The sequence below is a fragment of the Scyliorhinus torazame genome, chromosome 4 (genome assembly GCF_047496885.1).
Source record: "Scyliorhinus torazame isolate Kashiwa2021f chromosome 4, sScyTor2.1, whole genome shotgun sequence".
NCBI lineage: Eukaryota > Metazoa > Chordata > Chondrichthyes > Carcharhiniformes > Scyliorhinidae > Scyliorhinus > Scyliorhinus torazame.
Genome location: NC_092710.1, coordinates 90,799,216 through 90,826,975, shown reverse-complemented (window position 1 = coordinate 90,826,975; position 27,760 = coordinate 90,799,216). Strand labels below are relative to the sequence as shown.

General features: G+C 46.8%; 1 protein-coding gene across 1 annotated transcript in view; it reads left to right on the top strand.

The window, feature by feature from the left end:
- LOC140410345 (protein eyes shut homolog) overlaps nucleotides 1-27,760 on the top strand; it is a 269,054-nt gene that overhangs the window by 153,809 nt on the left and 87,485 nt on the right. Inside the window, exon 4 of the mRNA XM_072498353.1 lies at nucleotides 18,860-19,026. Coding sequence (XP_072354454.1) covers nucleotides 18,860-19,026 — 167 coding nt within the window. The remainder of the gene's footprint in view (nucleotides 1-18,859; nucleotides 19,027-27,760) is intronic.

The following is a 27,760-nucleotide window of genomic DNA, read 5'->3' as shown; positions in this document are numbered from 1 at the left end:
TATGACACTGTCGTTCTGGTCCTTCTTGGTGATGTAGGTGGCAGGTGTTAAGAAACCTTGATAAGCTCCTGCAATGAATCCTTTGGACCATACATACGATAGCTACAGTGCACCAGAGACGGTGGATGTTGAATTCCATTCGAGTGACGGGAATCCCAATTGACACAAATACTCTAATCTCACTTGCCTCCATTTCAAGACACAGGGCGGAATCTTCTGGCCTCGCTGCGGCAGGGATGGGGCAGCAAAATGCGAGAGCTGTTCAAAAGTTCATTGACTTTGGCAAGATGGGAAAATCCAGCCGACAGAAGGTGCCAATAAAGTCTGCCCACAGGGCTGGGATCTCAATCAGGTTGGGGAACTGGAACTACAATTCTGGAGACTGACCCCCACAAGGCCTGCAACACCCCCACTGCAATTTTCAAATCTTCAGCCAATTTATGGCTAGGGAGCAGGCTGGCCATTCAATCACTGACAGTAGGTAGGCTCCCGACACTGGAGGGCCAACTAGAGACCCACCAGCACTCAGCAATTTGAAGCTTTAGGTGTTAGCTGTCAATCTAAATATGGAGAGCATGGGGGACAAATGAGGGGAAGTTAATTGTGATGCTTGGCCATGATCTTGGGGGGCAGTTCCTCCAGGGGGTGGCAAGCGCTTGTGGCCCAGCCACTGATATGAAGGTGGGGGTCCCTCGCAGGAACCATTGTGCCCCTACCTCTCCCTTCCCACCTTTAATTCAGCCCATTGGCCTGGACATGATCCAAGCCAATGTGTGTTTTTAACATTGCCAACTGGAAATTCCAGTCAGCCCCTTCATGACCGATAATTGGTCTGAAATGGCCGACCACTACTTACCTGAGATACCCAAGTTCAAAATGGCTCAGGGGTTCAGATCATGGTGGCAAACTGGCACAGCACCAATTGCTTCTCACCTCCATCCAGACATCAAATTGATTTGAAAGTTGAGCCCAAGCTTGCATCCTCTCCAGGCGGGATTCTCCGGTGGCTCGCAGATGACAGGATGCTCCCGCCGGCAGCACACTCCCTCCCCCGAGTTTCCCAGCAACAAAGGGTGGTTTAAATGGGAAATAGATTTGAACATAAATTGAGAGGATTTATTGCGAGTGGATCGGGAGAAACGTCTCACTGACTGTAATGTTGGTTATCAGAGGATACAGATTGATGATAATTGGCAAAAAAAAACGAGGTTAAATGTAGGGAATTTTGAAAAATACAGCAAGTTGTAATGTCTGAGATACTCTGCTGAAAGGACGATGGAAGCTGTTTCACAAAGAACTTTCAATGGGGAATTGGATAACTATTTAAAAGGGAAGAATGTGCAGGGCGATGAGCAAAGAGCAGGAGTGTAGGGCTAAGTGGATAGCTCTTCTAGAGAGCCAGTACAGACATGAAAGAAGATCAGCTGCAGCGGCAGGCTGCCAATCCTCAAAATTCAGGAGATTTTCCACGGTCTTTCTATGGGACACTGGCACTTTGCTGAATGTTGGGGCACCTCCGCAGTGTGGGGAGGCCTCCATTTTCAGGGAGGTGGATTCCCAGTGGCAACCCAGAGGCTGGGAGCTGAGGGTGATTGGAGCCTGACACTCCAAGGTCCAATGAGGGGGTCACATGGAAGGAAAAGTAGCCTTTACACGGACCCAAATGATTCCTCCCCGCTCCCCCTGATAGATGTGCCCTGTGATCTCAGCTATCGAAAATTTTAATTTGTACTTACCTCCAAAAAGCCCTGTCCACTTTTGAGGCACACCAAGCTCTCTGATCTGCCTCAACTGCAACCATCCTGGTCACGGGACCAAGGCTTCAGAGTTGCCAGCCCTCCAATTGGACCGGCTTCATTAGGAGCCCACTTTTCACTTTTAATTGGATGGTGGCCCTACAAGCAACTAATTAGGAATTGCTGAGATGGTCTTGCTACACGGTCCTGCTGCTGGAAAGTGTAGCCTGGGGACCACTATTTCATCCTGATGTTGAGATCCTGAAGCTAATAATAAAATTCAGCTTGTCTCAAAAGCTGGCCTCTCCAGGTCTCTCATAACAAAGATAGGGACAAAATTACCCTGAAGAAAATGACATGGAAGATTAATCTTGATCATCAGCACAGGTGATGGTGATGCAAGATGTCATCGACAGTGCTGTCAAGTTGCACTTACTCATAAGTAACCTGCTCAATGATGCTCAATGAGATATTATCTATGAAGTTTTATTAAATAACGATCGATGGTGGACATTATCAATGATAGCGTTATTAGATACACACCAATTATGGACATTATCAATGCAAATTTTATTAAATAGCTTTCCATGATGGACATTATCAATGATAGAGTCATAGAGTCAAAGATGTTTACAGCATAGAAACAAGCCTTTCGTCCCAGCTTGTCCATGCCGCCCAGTTTCTATCACCAGCTAGTCCCACTTGCCCGCATTTGATCCATATCCTCTATATGTGGCAGCACGGTAGCATAATGATTAGCACAGTTGCTTCACAGCTCCAGGGTCCCCGGTTCGATTCCCAGCTTGGGTCACTGTCTGTGCAGAGTCTGCACGTTTTCCCCGTGTCTGCGTGGGTTTCCTCCGAGTGCTCCGGTTTCCTCCCACAGTCACAAAGGTGTGTAGGGTAGGTGGATTGGCCATGATAAATTGCCCTTAGTGTCCAAAAAAAAAGGTTAGATGGGGTTACGGGGATAAGGTGGAGGTGTGGGCTTGGGTAGGGTGCTCTTTCCAAGGGCAGGTGCAGACTCGATGGACTGAATGGCCTCCTTCTGTACTGTAAATTCTATGAAATCTATACCCATCCTGCCTATGTAACTGTCTAACTGCATTTTAAAAGACAAAATTGCACCCGCTCGTACCACTGCCTCTGGAAGCCCGTTCCAGATGCTCACCACCCTCTGTGTGAAGAAATTCCCTTCTAGTCTCTTTTGTATATCTCCCCTCTCCCCTTAAACCCTCTAGTTCTAGACTCCTCTACCTTTGGGACAAGATGTCAACTATCTACCTTAACTATGCTCCTCAGCATTTTATAGATCTCTATAAGATCACCCCTAAGCCTCTTAACTCCAGGGAAAAATGTCCCAGTCTATCCAGCCTCTCCTTATAACTCAGACCATCAAGTCCTGGTAGCATCCTTGACAATCTCTTCTGCATCTTTCTAGTTTAACAATAACCTTCCTATAATAGGGTGACCAGAACTGAACACAGTATTCCATGTGTGGTCTTACCAATGTCTTGTACAACTTCAACAAGACGTCCCAACTCATGTATTCAATATTCTGACCCATAAAACCTAGCATACTGAATGCCTTCTTCACCAGCCTGTCTACCTGCGACTCCACCTTCAAGTTGCTATGAACCTGAACTCCTAGGTCTGTTTGATTTGATTTGATTTGTTTATTGTCACGTGTACCGAGGTACAGTAAAAAGTATTTTTCTGCGAGCAGCTCAACAAATCATTAAGTACATGAGAAGAAAAGGAAAGAACAGAAAATACAGAATAGGGCAACACAAGGTAGGCAATGTAACTAGATAACACCGGCATTGAGTGAAGCATACAGGGTGTAGTGTTAATCAGGTCAGTCCATAAGAGGGTCGCTTAGGAGTCTGGTAACAGCGGGGAAGAAGCTGTTTTTGAGTCTGTTCGTGCGTGTTCTCAGACTTTTGGATCTCCTGCCTGATGGAAGAAGTTGGAAGAGTGAGTAAGTCGGGTGGGTGGGGTCTTTGATTATGCTGCCCGCCTTCCCCAGGCAGCGGGAGGTGTAGATTGAGTCAATGGATGGGAGGCAGGTTCATGTGATGGACTGGGCTGTGTTCACGACTCTGAGGTTTCTTGCGGTCCTGGGCCGAGCAATTACCATACCAGGCTGTGATGCAGCCAGATACGATGCTTTCTATGGTGCATCTGTAAAGGTTGGTAAGAATTAATGTGGACATGCCGAATTTCCTTAGTTTCCTGAGGAAGTATAGGTGCTGTTGTGCTTTCTTGGTGGTAGCGTCAACGTGGGTGGATCAGGACAGATGTTTGGTGATGTGTACCCCTAGGAATTTGAAACTGCTAACCATCTCCACCTCGTCCCCATTGATGCTGACAGGGGTGTGTACAGTACTTTGCTTCCTGAAGTCAATGACCAGCTCTTTAGTTTTGCTGGCATCAAGGGAGAGATTGTTGTCGGTGCACCACTCCACTAGGTTCTCTATCCCTCTCCTGTATTCTGACTCGTCGTTATTCGTGATCCGGGCCATTATGGTCGTATCGTCAGCAAACTTGTAGATGGCGTTGGAACCAAATTTTGTCACGCAGACGTGTGTGTACAGGGAGTAGAGTAGGGGACAAAGTACGCAGCCTTGCGGGGCCCTGGTATTGAGGACTATTGTGGAGGAGGTGCCGTTGTTTATTCTTACTGATTGTGGTCTGTGGGTCAGAAAATCAAGGATCCAGTTGCAGAGTGAGGAGCCAAGTCCTAGGTTTTGGAGCTTTGATATGAGCTTGGCTGGGACGATGGTGTTGAAGGCGGAGCTATAGTCAATAAATAGGAGTCGGATGTAGGAGTCCTTGTTGTCGAGATACTCTAGGGATCAGTGTAGGGCCAGGGAAATGGCGTCTTTTGTGGATAGGTTGCGGCGGTATGCGAATTGCAGTGGATCAAGGCATTCTGGGAGTATGGAGGTGATGCGCTTCATGACCAACCTCTCGAAGTACTTCATTACGACATAAGTCAGGGCCACCGGACGGTAGTCATTGAGGCAAGTTGCCTGATTCTTCTTTGGCACCGGTATGATAGTGGTATTCTAGAAGCCGGTGGGGACCTTGGAATGGAGTAGGTACAGGTTAAAGATGTCCACGAACACATCTGCCAGCTGGTCCACGCAGGCTCTGAGTGCATGACCAGGGATCCCGTCTGGACCCGTCGCCTTCCGAGGGTTCACTTTTAGGAAGGCCGATCTTACTTCGGAAGCTGTGATGGTGGGTATGGGTGAGTAATGGGCTGCTGGGGCACTCAACAGCGGATTGTTGGTTTCCTGCTCAAACCGAGCATAGAATGAATTGAGTTAATCGGGGAGGAGTGCGCTACTGCCGGAGATACTGTTTGGCTTCGCTTTGTTGCCCATTATGTTGTTTAGGCCTTGCCACAACCGCCGAGAGTCTGTCTGTGACTCTAGCTTGGTTTCATATTCACTCTTGGCATCTTGGATGGCTTTGCGGAGGTCGTACCTCGATTTCTTGTACAGGTCAGGGTCATCTGACCTGAACGCCTCAAACCTGTCCTTCAGTAGGGAGTCAATCTCGCGATTGAGCCATGGTTTCCGTTTGGGGAACATACGTACTGCTTTCTTTGGCACGCAGTCATCCATCTTATATAACCTTCTTCACTATCCACTAAGCGACCAATCTTGGTGTCATCTGCAAACTTACGAACCATGCCTCCTCCATACTCATCCAAATCATTTATATATATATATAACAAATAACAGTGGAACCAGCATCAATCACTGAAGCACACCACTGGTCACAGGCCTCCAGTTTGAAAAACAACCCTCCACAACCACCCTTTGGCTTTGGTCTCCAAGCCAATTTTGTATCCAATTGGCTACCTTGCCCTGGATTCCGTGAGAGTTACCCTTTTGCAACAACCTACCATGCAGTACCTTGTCAAAGGTCTTGCTAAACCGTAAGGAGAAGTATCACATGTGAGCACGATCTATTTACAAGTGTTGAAGTGAATTGAAAGGTTCAAGGATTGCAAAGCTTGATTCACCAAGCAAAAAGCTTCTTCCTGAGGCTCCCTCCATCACCACCATTGATGTTTCTTTACTGGATGGTGTAATGGCGCCAGTGTTGTGGCTAAATTTGAAATTAATCTCCCATAATCATTTACTCTAATGAGGAAGGATTTGAGATCACTTACATTCTTGGATGCTGGACAGCCTTTTAAAAAAATAAATCTAGAGTACCCCATTCATTTCAAACAAAGAACAGCAAAGAACAAAGACAAGTACAGCACAGGAACAGGCCCTTCGGCCCTCCAAGCCTGCGTCGACCATGCTGCCCGTCTCAACTAAAATCTTCTGCACATCCGGGGTCCGTATCCCTCTATTCCCACCCGATTTCATGTATTTGTCAAGATGCCCCTGAAGCGTCACTATCGTCCCTGCTTCCACCACCTCCTCCGGCAGCGAGTTCCAGACACCCACTACCTTCTGTGTAAAACACTTGCCTCGTACATCTCCTCTAAACCTTGCCCCTCACACCTTGAACCTATGCCCCTAGTAATTGACCCCTCTACTCTGGGAAAAAGTCTCTGACTATCCACTCTGTTTATGCCCCTCATAATTTTGGAGACCTCATTCAGGTCGCCCCTCAACCTCCTTCGTTCCAGTGAGAACAAACCGAGTTTATTCAACCTCTCCTCATAGCTAATGCCCTCCATACCAGGCAATAACCTGGTAATTTCTCTTCTGCACCCTCTCTAAAGCCTCTACATCCTTCTGGTAATGTGGCGACCAGAATTCAACACTATACTCCAAGTGTGGCCGAACTAAGGTTCTATACAGCTGCAACATGACTTGCCAATTTTTATACTCAATGCCACGGCCATTGAAGGCAAGCATGCCGTATGCCTCCTTGACTACCTTCTCCACCTGTGTTGCCCCTTTCAGTGACCTGTGGACCTATACACCAAGATCTCTCCGACTGTCAATACTCTTGAGGGTTCTACCATTCACTGTATATTCCCTACCTGTATTAAACCTTCCAAAATGCATTACCTCACATTTGTCCGGATTGAACTCCATCTGCCATCTCTCCGCCCAAGTCTCCAAATGATCTAAATCCTGCTGTATCCTCTGACAGTCCTCATCGCTATCCGCAATTCCACCAACCTTTGTGTCATCTGCAAACTTACTAATCAGACCAGTTACATTTTTCTCCAAATCATTTATATATACTACGAAAAGCAAAGGTCCCAGCACTGATCCCTGCGGAACACCACTAGTCACAGCCCTCGAATCAAAAAAGCATCCTTCCATTGCTACTCTCTGCCTTCTATGACCTAGCCAGTTCTGTATCCATCTTGCCAGCTCACCCCTGATCCCGTGTGACTTCACCTTTTGTACCAGTCTGCCATGAGGGACCATGTCAAAGGCCTTACTGAAGTCCATATAGACAAAATCCACTGCCCTACCTGCATCAATCATCTTTGTGACCTCCTCGAAAAACTCTATCAAGTTAGTGAGACACGACCTCCCCTTCACAAACCCCTGCTGCCTCTCGCTAATATGTCCACTTGCTTGCAAATGGGAGTAGATCCTGTCTCGAAGAATTCTCTGCAGTAATTTCCCTACCACTGACTTAAGGCTCACCGGCCTGTAGTTCCCTGGATTATCCTTGCTACCCTTCTTAAACAAAGGAACAACATTGGCTATTCTCCAGTCCTCCGGGACATCGCCTGAAAACAGTGAGGACCCAAAGATTTCTGTCAAGATCTCAGCAATTTCCTCTCTAGCCTCCTTCAGTATTCAGGGGTAGATCCCATCAGGCCCTGGGGACTTACCTGCCTCAATATTTTTCAAGACGCCCAACACCTCATCTTTTTGGATTTCAATGTGACCCAGGCTATCTACACACCCTTCTCCAGACTCAACATCCACCAATTCCTTCTCTTTGGTGAATACTGATGCAAAGTATTCATTTAGTACCTCGCCCATTTCCTCTGGCTCCACACATAGATTCCCTCCCCTGTCCTTCAGTGGGCCAACCCTTTCCCTGGCTACCCTTTTGCTTTTTATGTACGTGTAAAAAGCCTTGGGATTTTCCTTAACCCTATTTGCCAATGACTTTTCGTGACCCTTTTTAACCCTCCTGATTCCTTCCTTAAGTTCCTTCCTACTTTCCTTATATTCCACACAGGCTTCGTCTGTTCCCAGCCTTTTAGCCCTGACAAATGCCTCCTTTTTCTTTTTGACGAGGCCTACAATATCTCTCGTTATCCAAGGTTCTCGAAATTTGCCGTATTTAAGCTTCTTCCTCACAGGAACATGCCGGTCCTGAATTCCTTTCAACTGACATTTGAAAGTCTCCCACATGTTAGATGTTGATTTACCCTCAAACATCCGCCCCCAATCTATAAGACCATAAGACATAGGAGCAGAATTAGGCCACTCGGCCCATCGAGTCTGCTCCGCCATTCAATCATGACTGATATTTTCTCATCCCCATTCTCCTGCCTTCTCCCCATAACCCCTGATCCCCTTATTAATCAAGAACCTATCTATCTCTGTCTTAAAGACACTCAGTGAATTGGCCTCCACAGACTTCTGCGGCAAAGAGTTCCACAGATTCACCACCCTCTGGCTGAAGAAATTCCTCCTCATCTCTATTTTAAAGGATCGTCCCTTTAATCTGAGATGGTGTCCTCTGGTTCTAGTTTTAATATAGTTTTTATCTAAGAATCTAGGTTCTTCAGTTTCCGTCTAATATTGTTATAATTAGCCTTCCCCCAATTTAGCACAATCACCGTCGGACCACTCTTCTCCTTGTCCACCAGCACTTTAAAACTTACTGAATTGTGGTCACTGTTCCCGAAATGCTCCCCTACTGAAACTTCTACCACCTGGCCGGGTTCATTCCCCAATACCAGGTCCACTACAGCTCCTTCCCTCGTTGGACTATCTACATATTGTTTTAAGAAGCCCTCCTGGATGCTGCTTCCAAACTCTGCCCCATCCAAGCCCCTGGCACTAAGTGAGTCCCAGTCAATATTGGGGAAGTTGAAGTCTCCCATCACCACAACCCTGTTGCTTTTACCCCTTTCCAAAATCTTTCTATCTATCTGCTCCTCTATCTCCCGCTGGCTGTTGGGAGGCCTGTGGTAAACCCCCAACATTGTGACTGCACCCTTCTTATTCCTGATCTCTTCCCATATAACCTCGCTGCCCTCTGAGGTGACCTCCCGCAGTACAGCTGTGATATTCTCCCGAACCAATAGCGCAACCCCTTCACCCCTTTTACATCCCCCTCTATCCCGCCTGAAACATCTAAATCCTGGAACATTTAACTGCCAATCCTGTCCTTCCCTCAACCAGGTCTCTGTAATGGCAACAACATCATAGTTCCAGGTACTAATCCAAGCTCATCTTGAATCCAGGTTCATCTGCTTTACCTGTTCTACTTCTTGCATTAAAACATATGCACTTCAGGCCACCAGTCCCGCTGTTTGCAGCAACATCTCCCTGTCTGCTCTTCCTCAGAGCCTTAGTGGCCCTATTCCTTAGTTCTCCCTCAATTTCTTCACCTTCTCACCTATTGCTCCGGTACCCACCCCCTTGCCATACCAGCTTACACCCTCCCGTGTGACATTAGCAAGCCTTGCGGCCAGGATATTTATTCCTTTCCAGTTTAGATGCAACCCGTCCTTCTTATACAGGTCACACCTGCCCCGGAAGAGCTCCCAGTGGTCCAGATAACGGAATCCCTCCCTCCTACACCAGCTGTTTAGCCACGTGTTTAGCTGCTCTATCTTCCTACTTCTAGCCTCACTGGCACGTGGCACAGGGAGTAATCACGGGATTACAATCCTTGACGTCCTGTCTTTTAACTTTCTGCCTAGCTCCTTGATATCTGCTGCATGACCTCATGCCCCTTCCTGCCTATGTCGTTAGTACCAATATGACCTCTGCCTGTTTGCCCTCCCCCTTCAGGATGCCCGCTACCCGTTCTGAGACATCCTGCACCCTGGCACCAGGGAGGCAACATACCATCCTGGAGTCTCTTTCACATCCACAGAAGTGCCTATCTGTGCCCCTGACTATAGAGTCCCCTATGACTATTGCTCTTCTGGCTTTGACCCTCCCTGCTGAACATCAGAGCCAGCTGTGGTGCCACTGCTCTGGCTGCTGCTGTCTTCCCCTGATAGGCTATTCCCCTCAACAGTATCCAAAGCGGTCTACCTGTTCGAGAGGGGGACAACCGCAGGGGATTCCTGCACTGACTGCCTGTCCCTTCTGGTGGTCATCCATCTCTCTGCCTGCATCTTGGGTGTGACCACGTCTCTATTACTCCTATCATTGACGCTTTCCGTCAGCTGCATGCTCCTAAGTGCATCTAATTGCTGCTCCAACCGAACCACGCAGTCTGTGAGGAGCTGCCATTGTTTACAATTGCTGCAGTTGTAGTCGACCGGAATGCTGGAAGCATCACAGATCTGCCACATCTCACAGTTGGAACACTGCACCCTGCTGAGTGACATTTAAGCACTAATTAATTAATTTTAAATAAACACTTGAATTATTGTTCGATTATAGAACATAGAACTGTACAACACAGTACAGGCCCTTCAGCCCACGATGTTGTGCCGAACAAGTCTGAAACTAAGATCAAATCAACCTACTCCCAATCATTATAGTGCACTCCATATGCTTATCCAATAACCGCTTGAATGTTCCTAAAGTGTCCGACTCCACTACCATAGCTGGGAGTGCGTTCCATGCCCCAACCATTCTCTGAGTAAAGACCCTACCTCTGACATCCCTCCTATATCTTCCACCATGAACCTTATAGTTATGCCCCCTTGTAACAGCTATATTCACCCAAGGAAAAAGTCGTAGAACATCCACTCTATCCCTCTCATCATCTTATACACCTCAATTAAGTCACCTGTCATCCTCCTTCGCTCCAATGAGAAAAGCCCTCGTTCCCTCAACCTTTCCTCATAAGACCTACCCTCCAATCCAGGCAGCATCCTGGTAAATCTCCTTTGCACCCTTTCCTATGCTTCCACATCCTTCCTATAATGAAGTGACCAGAACTGCACACAATACTCCAAATGTGTTCTAACCAAGGTCTTGTACAGTTGCAGCATAACCTCACGGCTCTTAAACTCCATCACTCTGTTAATAAATGCTCACACACTATAGGCTTTATTCACGGCTCTATCCACTTGGGTGGCAACTTTCAGAGATCTATGGGCATGAACTCCGAGATCTCTCTGCTCCTTCACTTTCTTCAGAACCCTGCCGTTAACCCTGTAATCCGCATTCAAATTTGAATCAAAATGAATCACCTCACACTTATCAGGGTTAAACTCCATCTGCCACTTTTCAGCCCAGCTCAGCATCCAATCAATGTCTCTATGCAGCCTACAACCGCCTTCCACATTATCCACTACTCCACCAATCTTGGTGTCATCAGCAAATTTAGTAACCCAATCTTCAACTCCATCATCCAAGTCATTGATAAAAATCACAAATAGCAGAGGACCCAGCACTGATCCCTGTGGTACACCGCTGGTGACTGGGCTCCAGGATGAAAATTTACCATCTACCACCTTCTATGTGATAGCCAGTTACTGATCCAATCGGCCAAATTTCCCTCTATGCCATGCCTCCTTACTTTCTGCATGAGCCGACCATGGGGCACCTTATCAAATGCCTCACTAAAATCCATGTATACGACATCAACTGCTCTACCTTCATCTATGTACTTAGTTACCTCCTCAAAGAATACAATCAAACTTGTGAGGCAAGACTTACCCCTCACAAATCCGTGGTGACTATCCTGGATTAAGCTGTATCTTTCCAAATGATCATAAATCCTATCCCTCAGGACCCTTTCCAATAATTTATCTATGACCGAAGTGAGACTAGCCGGCCTATAATTCCCAGGGTTATACCTATTCCCTTTCTTGAACAAGGGGACAACATTCACCTCTCTCTAGTCTTCTGGCACTATTCCTGTCGACAGTGAGGACATAAACATCAAAGCCAAAGGCTCTGCAATCTCATCCCTCCCAAAGAATCCTAGGATATATCCCATCAGGCCCAGGGGACTTGTCTATCCTCAGGCTTCTCAAAATTTCTAACACATCTTCCTTCCGAATATCTACCTCCTCCAGCCAACCAGCCGGTATCGCACTATCCTCCTCAACAACATGGCTCCTCTCTTTTGTGAACGCTGAAGAAAAGTATTCATTTAGGGCCTCTCCTATATCTTCAGACTCCATGCACACATTCCCACTACTGCCCTTGACCGGCCCTGACCACCTTGGTCATTCTTTTGTTCCTCACATAAGTGTAAAATGCCTCAGGGTCTTCCTTGATCCTACCCGCCAAGGACTTCTCATACCCCCTCCTAGCTTTCCTAAGCCCTTTCTTGAACTTCCTAGCTATCTTGTATCCCTCAAGTGCCCTAACTGAACCTTGTTTACTCATCCTTACATAAGCCCCCTTCGTCCTCTTTACAAGACATTCAACCTCTTTTGTAAACCATAGTTCCCTCACCATTTCCTCCCTGCCTGACAGGGACATACATATCAAGGACACACAGTATTTGCTCCTTGAACAAGCTCCACATCTCAATTGTGCTTATCCCTGACAGTTCCTGTTTCCATCTTATGCTCCCCAATTCTTGCCTAATCGCATCGTAATTACCCTTCCCCCTGTTATAAACCTTGCCCTGCCGTATGTTCCTATCCCTCTGCATTGCTACAGTGAAAGTCACCGAATTATGGTCACTATCTCCAAAGTGCTCTCCCACAACCAAATCTAACACTTGGCCCAGTTCATTACCCAGTACCAAATCCAATGTGGCCCCGACTCTTGTCGGTCTATCCACATATTGTGTGAGGAAACCCTCCTGCACACACTGGATAAAAACAGCCCCATCCAAACTATTTGAATTATAGTGGTTCCAATCAATATTTGGGAAGTTAAAGTCACCCATGACAACTACCCTGTGACTACCGCAGCTATCCAAAATCTGCATTGCAATCTTTTCCTCCACATCTCTGTTACTGTTTGGGGGCCTATAGAAAACTCCTAACAAAGTGACCGCTCCTTTCCTATTTCTAACTTCAGCCCACACTACCTCAGTAGACAGATACTCCTCAAACTGCCTTTCTGCAGCCATTATACTATCCTTGATTAACAATGCTACTCCTCCACCTCTTTTACCACCTTCCCTAATCTTACTGAAACATCTAAACCCCGGAACCTCCAACAACCATTCCTGCCCCTGTTCTATCCATGTCTCCGTAATGGCCACAACATCGTAGTCCCAGGTACCAATCTATGCTTCAAGCTCACCAAACGTATTCCTGATGCTCCTCGCATTGAAGTAGACACACTTCAAACCACCTTCATGCCTGCAGGTCCACTCTTGTGACCTTGGTACCTTCCTCAGTACTGCACTACCCTCAACTTCATGAACTCCAGCAACGCTATCTCCTGGACTACAAATCAGTTTCCCACCCCCCTGCCAAATTAGTTTAAACCCCCCCCCCCGCTGAGCTGTAGCAAATTTCCCTCGCAGGATATTGGTGCCCCTCTGGTTCAGGTATAACCCGTCCTGTTTGTACAAGTCCCACCTTCCCCAGAATGTGCTCCAATTATCCAAGTAACTGAAACCCTCCCTCCTACACCATCCCTGTAGCCACGTGTTTAACTGCACTCTCTCCCTGTTCCTCACCTCGCTAGCACGTGGCACTGGCAGCAAACCAGAGATGACAACACGGTCTGTCCTGGCTCTCAGCTTCCACCCTAGCTCCCTGAATTCCTGTTTTACATCCCCGTCCCTTTTCCTACCTATGTTGTTGGTACCGATGAGTACCATGACTTGTGGCTGCTCCCCCTCCCCCTTAAGGATCCTGAAAACACGATCAGAGACGTCACAGACCTTGAAGGCACCCGGGGGGCAACACACCAACCGTGAGCCTCTATCGTTGCCACAGAACCGCCTATCTGTACCTCGAACTATAGAGTCTCCAATAACTAATGCTCTCCTGTTCTCCCCCCTTTCCTTCTGAGCCACAGGGACAGACTCAGTGCCAGAGACCTGGTCACCGTGGCTTACCTCTGGTAGGTTCCCCCCCCCCCCCCCCCAACAGTATCCAAAACGGTCTACCTGTTATTGAGGGGAACAACTGCAGGGGATCCCTGCACTGACTGCTTCTTCCCCCTCCTTTTAAACGTCACCCGCTACCTTCATTCTTAGGAGTAACTGCATCCCTGTAGCTTCTATCTACAACCGACTCTGCCTCCCGAATGATCCTCAGTTCATCTAACGATTAGGTTACAATTAACTATATGGCCCTGACGCTAGATGATTTTTACTGCAAAATTAAATGCTAAATACCGATCTCTGCCCTCAGGTTTAGTTACTCCACTATCTAGTTAATCAATTAGATTTTTTTTGCAATATTATTTTTTTTCAAATTTAACAGATTCCCAACCAGCCAATCAGGTCACAGCTTTACTCTGATGTCACTTACAGTCCCCCCCCCCCCCCCCCACACAATTTAAAAAGGTAATAAATATAAAATAATTTGGAATAATTGGAATAATTCCTTTCCAATTAAGGGGCAATTTAGTGTGGCCAATCCACCTACCCTGCACATCTTTTTGGGGTAGTGGGGACGAAACCCACGCAAACACGGGGAGGATGTGCAAACTGCACACGGACAGTGACCCAGAGCTGGGATCGAACCTGGGACCTCAGCACCATGAGGCAACAGTGCTAACCACTGCGCTCTCGTACTGCCCTGGGTACTGGACAGCCTTGACCTTCTCCTTGAATGGGTGTAAACCTGTTGCATCAACGCAAAACCTTAAATAACTCGTTTCTGATGCCTGAAATGTACATTTTACGTGTTTCAGACAGTCCCCCATTTCCCAAAACCTTCTTCACACCTCCTCCAGGCCAGACACGATAGCTTTATTAAATAGCTATCGATGATGGACATTATTAATGATAGATTTATTAAATAGCTATCGATGATGGACATTATTAATGATTATTCATGACAGATTTATTAAATAGCTATCAATGGTGGACATTATTAATGATTATTAATGATAGATTTATTAAATAGCTATCGATGGTGGACATTATTAATGATAGATTTATTAAATAGCTACCGATGGTGGACATTATTAATGATAGATTTATTAAATAGCTATCGATGATGGACATTATTAATGATTATTAATAATAGATTTATTAAATAGCTATCGATGATGGACATTATTAATGATTATTAATGCTAGATTTATTAAATAGGTATCGATGATGGACATTATTAATGATTATTAATGATAGATTTATTAAATAGGTAGCGATGATGGACATGGTCTGCACTGGGAGTGAGATGCTGTAATTGTAAATGTGTAAATATATTCACTTTTGTTCACATCAGCTTCCTTATGGTTATTTTCGCCCCTCATAATCGTATACACCTCAGCCAGGTCCCCTCTCAGCCTTCTCTGCCCCATAGAAAACAACCCAAGCTTTTCCAGCTAAATTGCTCCATCTGAGGCAACATCCTGGTGATTCTCCTCTGCACCCTCTTCAGTGCAATCGCTTCCTTCCTATAGTGAGGTGACCAGAGCTGCGCACAGTAGTCCAGCTATGGCCTAACCAAAGTTTTGTACAGCGCCAACATAACATCCCTGCTCTTGTAATCTATGCCAGACCGATCAAGGCAAGTGTCCTGTATGCCTTCTTAACTACCCTATTAACCTGTCCTGACGCCTTCAGGGATCTGTGGATTATCACCCCAAGATGCCTCTGTTCCTCTGAGCATCCTAGTGTCCTGCCATTCATTCAGCACTACCTTGTTTTGTTACTTCTTCCAAAGTGCATCACCTCACACTTTTCAGGACTAAATTCCATCTGCCCCTGCTCTGCACATTTGACTGTTTATATCCTACTGTAATCTAAAACCTTCTTCTTCACTGTCAACCACCTGGCCAATCCCACTATAATCCAAGACCACCTTCTTCACTCCAAATCTTTGTGTCATCTGCAAACTTACTTATCATCCCCCCATCATTTTCTTCTATATCGTTTATATATGTCACAAACAATAAGGGACCCAGCACCGAACCCTGTGGTACGCCACCGGAAACCTGCCTCCAGTCATACAAACAGCCTTCAACCACGATCCACTGTCTCCTATCACTAAACCAATTTCCCATGTAGGACCTTGCTGAAATCCATATAAACTACATCAACTGCACTGCCCTCATCTACATTCCTCATCCACATACCAATTCAATCAAAGTTATTAGTCATGACCTCCCTCTGACAAAGCCATGATGAATCCTGCCTCCAAGTGGAGATTAATTCTGTCATTCAGAATTTTCTCCAATTGTTTCCCTACCACCAGTCTGATAATCTCTACTACTGTTCTTGAAAAGTGGAACCACATTAGCTGTCCTCCAGTCCCCTTGTACCTGCCCTGTGATCTGAGAGGACTTAAAAATATGAGTCAGAGCCACTGCAATTTCCTCCCTTGCCTCCTACAGCATCCTGGGAGGCAATTTTAGGGGATTGTGAACTGTTATGGGAAGTTTATCCTGAATTTAGCTACTCTGTTGGCACCTCTTCACGGACTGCTCAAGAAGAATCAAAGATGGTCATGGGGAGCACCAGAAGAGAAACTGTTTGGTCGGGTGAAGAGGAAGCTACTGTCTTCCCAGCTGTTGACACATTACGATCCTTCAAGGCCACTCATCTTCACGTGCGACGGTTCCCCATATGGCATCAGAGCAGTGCTGTCTTATCGCTGGGATGACGACATGAAACGCCCATAGCGTACGCTTCTAGGACCCTTGCAGATGCAGAGTGCCGCTATGCTTAGGTAGAGAAGGGATGGTTGGCCGTGATATACCTGGTAAAAAAATGTCATCAGTATGTCCATGGGCGCCAACTTTTTATCATTACGGACCTTAAGCCCTTGCTGGGCCTGTTCAAGGGGGCAAGGGTATTCCCCCATAACCTCAGCCCAGATCCAGCACTGGGCATTCATATTAACGGCGTACAAGTATATGTTTCATCACCTGGGTGTATAGATAGCAAACACTGACGCCATCTGTCAATTCCCGCTGCCTGTGAGCCACCCCTCTCCACAAGTAATGGACAAGGTTGTGGCAACGCTGAACTTCATGAACCCAAAAGGATCCCAAATTGACAGACCTTGGCCACATCATTCTACACGGCAGGTTACAGGGAAGCCTCCCAGCAGCCCTACACCCCTACATCATGAAGCAGCAGGAGCTTAGTGTGGAAGATGGTATCCTCCTATGAGAAGCTCATGTGATCGTCCCGCAGCCGGGTCAAGTGATGATCCTACAAAACCGGCATAGTGGACACGTGGGGACTTCAAAGATGAAGATGCTAGTGAGGAGCTATGCGTGGTGGCCTGGAACCGACGGTGACATAGAGAAAGTGGTAAAAAGGTACCTGGATGGCCAGGACACCAGAAACTCCATCTGTTTGCCTTGCTCCATACCTGGGAAGATAATAAGCCTCACTAGGCACATGGGGATTCCCTAATCGATCTCTCCATGGGACGTGTAGAATATAATCTTCCCCGCTCGTGGGCAGAGGCCCGCCCAACTGGCGCTCATTATTACACTATTTAGACGCCAGTCCGGATGGACAGGGACCGGCATTCTGGTAGTCCCGATGGGGACTTACTGTGGGTGTATGCCGCCGTTTCAGCTTTTTCCTTTGATCTTAAATAAACTACCGTTTACTTAACTACTCGGGCCTCCTGGGCCTGCAAACCTTTCTCACCATGGGAAGGCAGCTAGTCTTACTTTCTCCTACTTTTCACATGGTTGCAATGTGACTGTGCATCTGCCCCGTATCCTTAATTACCTATGACAAGTTTTGTTTGTTTTACTGTCGTTTGTGGTGTTTGGTCCACTGCTAATCTTCCTTTACTGATGGCGAAAAATATATCGGGCCAGTATATATCGCACCAGGCTGCCTGCTGTATCTGTGTTGTGTGTACTGCCAGCTTGAACTGAAGGAAGTCATTAAGAGTTAGTTTATACCGGGAGCAATGATTTATGAAGGTGGTTGTTGCCACCTACTGGATTTTTGAATGTCGTACACAAAGGTCTGAACAGAAATTTCAGAACTGTTATTTAGTTGGGGTGATGGTTTTACAAATTTACAAGTGTTCCCCCTTGTAGGGCAATCTAGAACGAGAGGTCACAGATATAGGTTGAGAGGCAGTAGATTTAAAACTGAGATGAGGAGGAATTATTTCTCGCAGAGGGTGGTGAATTGGTGGAACTCGCTGCCCTATAGTGCGTTGGAGTCTGAATCATTAAATGGTTTCAAGAAAGAGATAGATGTATTTCTGATTTTTAAAATGGGTTAGAAGGATATGTGGACAGGCAGGGAGGTGGTTTTGAGACCCGGAAGAGATCAGCCATGATCTGATTGAATGGTGGAGGAGGCTCGAAGGGCTAAATTGCCTACTTCTGCTCCTAATACAATTGTAGCTATGTACTTGGTCTTTAGGTGCCGGGGGGAATCAGTTGGTAGCACTCCTTCCTCCGTATCAGCTGGTCATTGGTTCAAATCCCATTCCAGATACTCAGTATGTTGCCTGTCAATATTGTCCATTCATCTCCCTTCACGGTTGAGTAACTTTGAAGTTGTCAACTGTGAAACTAACGGGGGCACTGGGTGACCCTAAAATCCCATAGGGGACACACTGGATTGCGTTGCCGGAGGGGGAGCGGGGACGCGTGGGGGGGGGGTGGGGGTGGCGGGGCGGGGGGGGTGGGGGTGGCGGGGCGGGGGGTGAATAACGCTAGAGCTGCAAGCTCTCTGCTGCCTCCTTGCTAGCCCCCGGCAAAACGGGGATAGGCGGCCATTTTACGCCAGTTATCCCACCACCATTTTCATGCCGGTGTGGGGTCTTAGTGTCCAAAACGGAGAATCCATACCCTAGTCTCCTAAACGGAGAATGCTGCCTTTTGTTTCTTAATGTTCTTCTTGTCCTGTGGTGGTTGGAGCATGTGCTAACTCTTAGGTGTGTCTCTCTCCAGGGTTGAACGGCGACGATTTTCTCCTGTTGGGCCTGCGAAATGGAAGTATAGTTTACAGCTTTAATTTAGGTTCCGGCACCACTGTGCTCATCAGTGAGCCTCTGGATCGGCTCCTCAAGGTGCACGTCATCCATTTAGGAAGATTCCTCAAGACTGGATGGCTGAAGGTTGGTATGGGTTGTTGGAGGTATGGAGTGGACATACACACCTTCAAATAGATTAAATCCTTTCACAATCAATCCCTTGCTTAAATAGAGGAGGAGGTTATCCAGGAGTGATAACAAGGTTGTGATTTAATCAAGTGGCCCAAGTGATGATGTTACCAGCAACAAGTATTCTCAGAATGCAGACAATGTTGACTTGGACAGAATTGATTGTCAAGATTTGTTTTCCTGAGAAGGTTGTGCTGTCAATTACAGATCTGGTGAATCCCACACCATTTTTCATTGGAATTGATTGTGTTCCATCTGGTGCCAGTGCTAGCCCCCCCACAGTTGCTGAATCGATTCAGGTTGGGCGCCAGTTTTGCTGTTGTGAAAGTCCATGAATTCTGCGTCGGCGTCGACACTTAGTCGCAGAAACGGAGAGTGCTACCCATTGTAAAATTCAGGTTTTAAGTTTCAGAAAAATCTCTGAGTCGGGGGCTCCATCTGGTGGGAGAAGGTCAGAATTACACTGACCTGAAACTCCTGTGTGAGCTCCATCCGGTGGTCGGAGGTCCGAATTACATCGACCTGAATCTCCCGCGTAAAACTCCATCTGGTAGTAGAAGGGTGGAATTGAACTAATGTGAAACTCTTGTGTAAAGATCTCAGAAAAACACAAATTATTGGTTAATTCACTTATAGAACAAAGAAAAGTACAGCACAGGAAAGGCCCTTCGGCCCTCGAAGCCTGTGCCGATCATGATGTCCTAACTAAAAAAAAAAATTACTTCTTCTGACCAGCCCCTTACTCGCTCTGTATCCCTCTATTTCCTCCCTATTCATGTATCCATCCAGATGCCTCTTTAATGTTGCTAATGTGCCTGCTTCCACCACATCCTCTGGCAGCGCGTTCACCACTCTCTGCGTGAAAATCATCTTGAACCTGTAATTGACACTTCCATCCTTTGAAACAGCCTCTGACTATCCACCTTGTCTGTGCCTCTCATAATTTTGTGAACCTCTATCAGGATTGTCCAAGAAGTGTGTCCAAGAAGGTTTTTGTGGAACAATATGTGGATGGTCCGACTAGAGAGGGGGCTTTATTGGACCGAGTACTTGGGAACGAGCCCGGCCAGGTCATCAAAGTTGCAGTGGGAGAACATGTGGCGAACAGTGACAACAATTCCATAAGCTTTCGGATACTCAAGGAAAAGGACTGATGTTGTCCTAGGGTTAACGTGCTAAATTGGGGGCAGGCTAACTACAGCCAGATTAGGCAGGATTTGGAGTCTGTTGTTTGGGAGGGGCTGTTTGAGGGTAAATCCACATTTGGCATGTGGGAATCTTTTAAGGAGCAGTTGCTGTGAGTGCAGAACAGACATGTGCCGGTAAAAAGGAAGGACAGGAAAGGCAGGATTCAGGAACCATGGATGACCAGGGAAATTGTGAATCTTGACAAAAAGAAGAAAGATGCATATGTGAGGTATAGGCAATTGAAAACAGATGAAGCACTTGAGGAGTACAAGGAAAGTAGTTCAAGTAGGGAGTTAGGAGGGCAAAAAGGGGTCACAAAATGTCCTTGGCAGACAGGATTAAGTAGAATCCCAAGGCATTTTTACATATATTAGGAACAAGAGGGTAGCTAGAGAAAGAGTTGGTCCACTCAAAGACAAAGGAGGGAAATTATGTGTAGAACCAGAGGAAGTAGATGAGGCCCTTAATGAGTATTTGGCATTGGTATTCACAAAGGAGAGGGACATGTTGATTGGGGGTGTCTTAGAGTGATGTGTAAACACTTTAGAACAGGTTGTTATTACCAGGGAGGAAGTATTAGGTGTGTTAAAAAGTATTAAGGTAGACAAATCTCCAGGGCCAGAATGCATCTATCCAAGATTACTGAGGGAGACGAGATGAAATCGCTGGGCCTCTGACTGAAATCTTTGTGTCCTCATTGGCCACAGGTGAGATTTCAGAGGATTGGAGGATAGCTAATGTAGTTGCAAGGATAATCGGGGTAATTATAGGCCAGTGAGCTTGACGTCAGTGATAGTGAAATTGTTGGAAAGGATTCTCAGAGATAGGATTATGCACATTTGGAAGTCTTATTAGCGACAGACAGCATGGTTTTGTACAAGGGAGGTCATGTCTCACTAATTTGATTGAATTCTTTGAAGAGGTGACAAAAATTATTGATGAGGGTAGGGCTGTGGATGTTGTCTACATGGACTTTAGTAAAGCATTGTGGATAGCACAATTGCTTCATACCTTCAGGGTCCCAGGTTCGATTCCGGCTTGGGTCACTGCCTGTGCGGAGTCTGCACATCCTCCCCGTGTGTGCGTGGGTTTCCTCCGGGTGCTCCGGTTTCCTCCCACAGTCCAAAGATGTGCAGGTTAGTTGGATTGGCCATGATAAATTGCCCTTAGTGTTGGGTGGGGTTACTGGATTATGGGAATAGGGTGGAGGTGTTGACCTTGGGTAGGGTGCTCTTTCCAAGAGCTGGTGCAGACTGGATGGGCTGAATGGCCTCCTTCTGCACTATAAATTCTATGATCTATGATTTGATAAGGTCCCTCATGGCAGGCTGGTGCAAAAAATTAGATCACATAGGATCAGGGGTGAACTAGCTGGATGGATCCAGAACTGGCTTTGCCATAGAAGACAGAGCGTAGCAATGGAAGGGTGTTTTTCCGAATGGAGGGATCGGTACTGGGACCTCTGCTCTTTGTAATATATATAAATGACTTGGAAAAAAACGTAGTGGGTCTGATTAGCAAGTTTGCGGATGACATTGAGATTGCAGGAGTTGCGGATAGTGATGAAGATTGTCAGAGAATACAACAGGATATCGATAGGCTGCAAAAGTGGGCAGAGATATGGCAGATGGAATTTAACCCGGACAAATGCGAGGCGATGCATTTTGGTCGATCCAATTCAGGTGTGAGCTATAAAATAAATGGCAGAACCATCAGGAGCACAGAGTCACAGAGATCTGGGTGTGCAGGTCCACAGATCCTTAAAAGTGGCAGAACAGGTGGAAATGGTGATGAAGAAAGCATATGGCATGCTTGCCTTCATAGGACGCGGTATTGAGTATAAAAGCTCAAGAATTATGTTAGTTATATAGAACGTTGGTTAGGCCACATTTGGAATACTGTGTCCTATTCTGGTCACCGCACTACCAGAAGGATATGGAGGCTTTGGAGAGAGTACAGAAAAAGGTTTCCCAGGATGTTGCCTGGTATGGAGGGTATTAGCTATGAGGAGAGATTGAATAAACTGGAATTGTTCTCCCTATAGAGACGGAGGCTGAGGGGCGACCTGATAGAAGTTTATTCGGGGTATAGATAGGGTGAACAGTTGGAGGACGGAAATAACTATTACAAGGGGGCACTAGTTCAAGGTAATGGGGGGAAAGGTTCAGTGGAGATGTGCAGGGAAGTCTTTTACACAGAGGGTGGTGGTAACCTGGAATGCACTGCCAAGTAAGGTGGTTGAGGCAGATACGTTAGCAACCTTTAAAACCTATCTGGATATGCACAGGAACAGACGGGTATAGAAGGATACAGGAGGTTGATCTAGATAGAACACGTGATCGGCGCAGGCTTGGAGGGCTGGAGGGCCTGTTCCTGTGCTGTATTGTTCTTCGTTCTTTATTCAAGTCTCCCTGAGCCTCCGTCTTATGTTGGGACTCTGGGATCTGTGGGGCTGGAACTGATTGCGCACTCGCCCAGAGTGTCATAACAATACATATATTACGAACCAGATACATACTCGACACACAGACACACACACTTTGTACATACATTACAAACCATCTACTTACTGAACACACACACACAGACTTCGTACATACACTCCATACTTTAATAAAGGTGAAACGGAGTAAGATGAGTAACATAAAGAAGCTGTTTAAAGATCTGGTCAATCTTATATACACATGGCCCAGTAGTTAGTGGGGGAGCTCATCATCCTCATGGCACATGGGGAAAACAATCAAGCCGGCCCGTGATCCGTGCAGGTTATTAATGCCCTCCTTCCCCAAAGTCCGAAGATCCAAAGACGCCCAAAGGAAATAATTAAGATGACGAGTGGACGTAAGTGAAGAAGAAGTTAAAAACACCGATGATGAGGAAGACTCAGAAGAAACAGGCGAAGCCCCAAAGGGGAGCACGTGACACAAACAATTTGGTCTTGGTACATTGCTGGTGGGACCGGATCAGCCAGAGTATAATGAGCTGGAGAACAACACTTGCGGCTGGACCCTCCGAAGTTGGATGAATGATGACGTCTGAGTCCTCTCACCCCAGAGGTTTAAGTGTCCATACTGGAATCAGACGACCAGACATCAGCCATTTCAGTTTCATGAGAAGAAAACAAAGTAGTTGGTTGTGCTGACTGAGGAGCAACTGGTAGGACCAGAGCAGAGTGCCCCCAAGGAGCCTTCCGAGAAGTAGGTCGGTGCGGGGTAGACTTCTCCCGAGGAATCTCAGGAGTGTAAGACTATCGGGCACGAAGATGGTCGAGGTGACGTTTCATTAGCTGACCTCGAACACGGATTTGATACGGCTTTCCTGGACGATGTTCGAATGAGTGTTGGTACACAACCAATAGTACAGTCCACCTCTGGATCCGTGCTGACACAATTGGCCTTATCCTCGTCAAAGACACAAAGCAGTGGCTTATGATCCAATATGATGAAAAAATGGTAGTCTTAAAAGTATTGGTGGAAGCATTTAACTCTGAAGACAACCACCTGATCTTTTTCTATGAGGTGTTTCGTCTCCTCGTCCCTGTAATTAACACATCATCAAGATGGATAGCAACACATGGGAAACCTTGCAAAATACGCTCCGTGACTTCTTGAAAAGCGGGGCAAGCCGAAGAGATGCCGAATGGAAGTCCAGTATACTGATATAAGCCCTTATGGGTGTTGGTCGTAATGTATTTTCATGAGGCCTCATGCAGTTTGAGCTGCAAATAAGCATTGCTCACATCCAATTTTGTGAAGGTGGAGCTAACTGTAAGTGTGACGGAAAGGTCTTCGATACGAGGGAGCAGGTAGCGGTCCAAATGAGAAGCTGTATTTACGGTTAATTTGTAATCGTTGCAGAGGTGGAGAGTCTGGTCTGGTTTCATTTCCGGGACCACTGGCGCCACCCAATCGGCAAATCGACCCAGCTGAATGTTCCCGAGGCTTTCTAACCGCTGGAGCTCAGCTTCGACCTTGCCCACAGAAGCATAGGAGACTGGTCGAGCACGATAAAAAAGAGGCTGGGCCTGCGGGTTGACATGAATTTTCAGCCCCTTTTATTTTCCAATGCCAGGCCCAAAAGCGTTGGGAAATTTCTGCAGCACCGCATATAAACCACCAATTTCTACCTTGAGGAAACTTTGCCAATTGAGCTGCAAATGGTGCTGCCAATCCCAGCCCAGCAGGTTGGGACCATCGCCTTGCACCATGATAAGGGGAAGACGCAAAGACTGACCCCGTAAACTACCCGCGTGAGAGTGGAGCCCATAATTGACAAACGCTTCCTGGTATACATAATGAGGCAGGTGGCTGAATTGGCCAACGACAGTATACTAACTGTGTGTCGGATCTGGTCGAACATGTGGAGATGGCGGCTTACGTATCTAATTCCATCTGAATTAAGTGGCCATTTACTCGTATGGGGATGTGGTTAGGAGCCACTTGTGGGGCAGCCACACATTTCAGCTGCATTTTGGACTCGCCTCCCGCTTCTTCGGGATCGTTCCAATGAAGGGCTTGTGCACGGGGCCGATGTCTACCTCCTCCCGAGCAGACTGGGCGCTGTCCCTCATGCAGCCAGCGGCATCAGCGACACTGACGTGCACATCTATGACTCTATGACTTCTCACAGAGAGCGGAATCAGCCACTCCCAAATCTGGAGAGGGTATGTGCCTCGACCTGGGCCCACGAGACTTCGAGCCAGCTGCATCGCAGTGATCTGGTGTAGCTGGAGAAAAGCGGCGAGGAGGGCATCATCGATTAACATTAACCTGTGTACCTTGAAGCTCCTTTACTCTCTAAGCTGCACTCTCCTGTGAAAGAGCAATCTGCAAAGCCTATTGGAACGTTAGGGAAGTTTCTCCTTGAGGTTTCTTTTCGGACATTGGGATTATTAATACCCCAAACCAAGCGGTCATGAAGCATATAATAATAATAAAAATCTTTATTGTCACAAGTAGGCTTACATTAACGCTGCAATGAAGTTACTGAGAAAATCCCCCAGTCGCCACAATCCGGAGCCTGTTCGGATACTGTCATGATATTCAAACATACATCATAACACACACATAATGATAGACAGACCAACAGACCAATTAGCACACATAACACGACAGCCAATCACAGACAAGAGCAGACACTGTATAAGACAAGAAACACAACACCTCCTGGCCAGTCCATCTGGAGACAGCACAGGGCCAGGACCTCATTAGCAAGACATTCACACAGTCACAACGTGCTGAGTACCAAGTCAGATGTGTAAATAGTTAGATGGAATAAAACTGCGTTGTACCAATCGCAACCGTGTTGGTTCGTCTGTACCTCAGAGCACCCAACACCTCATGGTACCAATGAGTGAATTGATACCTACCGGCAAATCTGGCATCCTGAGCCATGGACACCCGCAACAAACCGCAGCCGTTGCAAGTCGCTGGGAAACAGTGCACAAATTGGAAGCTCTTCAAGCAGCGATTCGAACTGTTCATGCAAGCCAATGAAAAACAGGGCGCCTCGGCCGAAACAAAGATTGCCATGCTCCTCACTACCGCAGGTCAGCACGTCATCGATTTATACAACTCCTTGGTGTTCGCGGAAGGCGAGAACAAATCTAAGTATGACACGGTCCTCTGCAAGCTCGACAAGCACTTCAACGTTGAGGTCAATGAAAGCTTTGAGAGGTATGTCTTTCAGCAGCGCCTGCAAGGTAAGGGTGAGCTCTTTCAGTCCTTCCTGACGCACCTCCGCATACTCGCGCAGTCCTGCGTTTACGACACCACCTCAGAGTCCATGATCCGGGACCAGATCATTTTTGGCGTTGCCGCCAACAGCTTCTAAAAATTAAAGGCCTGACCTTAGCATCTGCAGTTGAAGCCTGTGTCCTGCATGAAAATACGACCAGCCGCTATGCCCAATTTCAGGCAACCGAATCGGCACGGAGGAGGTCCCACGCGATCGAATCGGCAAGCCAGGCCACCCACGAGGCTGAATGCATCCAGGCAATCGAGTTTCTCCCGGCCCGCGGCCCGGACGAGGGCGGCCGTTTCTCGTGCTTTTTGAGGCCTCCCGCGTTTGTGCGCACCAAAACCTACGGCAACACTGAGGGACGTGCTGCGCAGGCGCGCCCGACGCAAGACCGAACTGCGCATGCGCAGTGGCGTAACGAACGCCATGACGTCATGATGTGCGGCAACTGTGGAGCTGCACATTTAAAAGGGCAATGTCCTGCAAAAACCCGACATGCCTACGCTGTGGCAAGATGGGCCACTACGCTGCCTACTGTCGAGCGGCTCAACCTGTTGATCTTCCACATCTCCGACAACCTCGCAGGAACGTGCGGACCATTCAGGCTCCAAATCACGACATCCAAACCGACGACACAGGTGACCAAGACGCCTTCCGGGTTGTGGTCATTGATGCGAACCGGGTCAACACCATCAATCCGGGCGATGAATGGAGTGCCACCCTAACGGTCGCACACCTACTAGACTGGACTTATGAGACTGTTCACACGTCAAATTTTAGCAACTACTGTTTTGTAACATGTCACTGTTTTATCTTTCCAGGCCTTGTTTGATCGGTCCAAATTTCAACGTTGTTCTTCTTTTGTTATGGTACAACCTCGTTAGCATGTCACACCTGACATCGCTCCTTGTATATAGTTAAGCCCCATGTACATGATGTAAATATTACACACACACACCTTTAGCTGCACTCAGGACACATTTATATTTATAACCACGTAGGCACATAATCTTGTAAAAAAAGGGGGGATGTCATGATATTCAAACATACATCATAACACATACATAATGATAGACAGACCAACAGACCAATTACCACACATAACACGACAGCCAATCACAGACAAGAGCAGACACAGTATAAGACAAGAAACACGACACCTCCTGGCCAGTCCATCTGGAGACAGCACAGGGCCAGGACCTCATTAGCAAGGCACTCACACAGTCACAACGTGCTGAGTACCAAGTCAGATGTGTAAATAGTTAGTTGGAATAAAACTGCGTTGTACCAATCGCAACCGTGTTGGTTCGTCTGTACCTCAGAGCACCCAACACCTCAGATACACTGAGGGAGAATTCAGAATGTCCAATTCACCTAACAGCACGTCTTTCAGGACTTGTGGGAGGAAACCGGAGCACCTTACACACTGAACCCACATACACACCCACTTTATACATACACTACATATCATTGACACACTGACAGGAACACAGACTTCATTCATACACTACATACCATTAAGACACTGAACACACACACTTCATACACACATTACATATAATTGACACACTGAACACACACACACTTCATACCTAAATTACACACCATTTATACACTGAACACACATACTTCATATGCATAGTTCGTACTTCAGGTAATGTGGAACCTTCCGTGGCAGTATGTAGCAATGTAAAATTTCCAAAAAGAATCTGGAAAATTCTATTAACTGTGTGGCCATAGAGAGATAGGGGCATGGATTAAA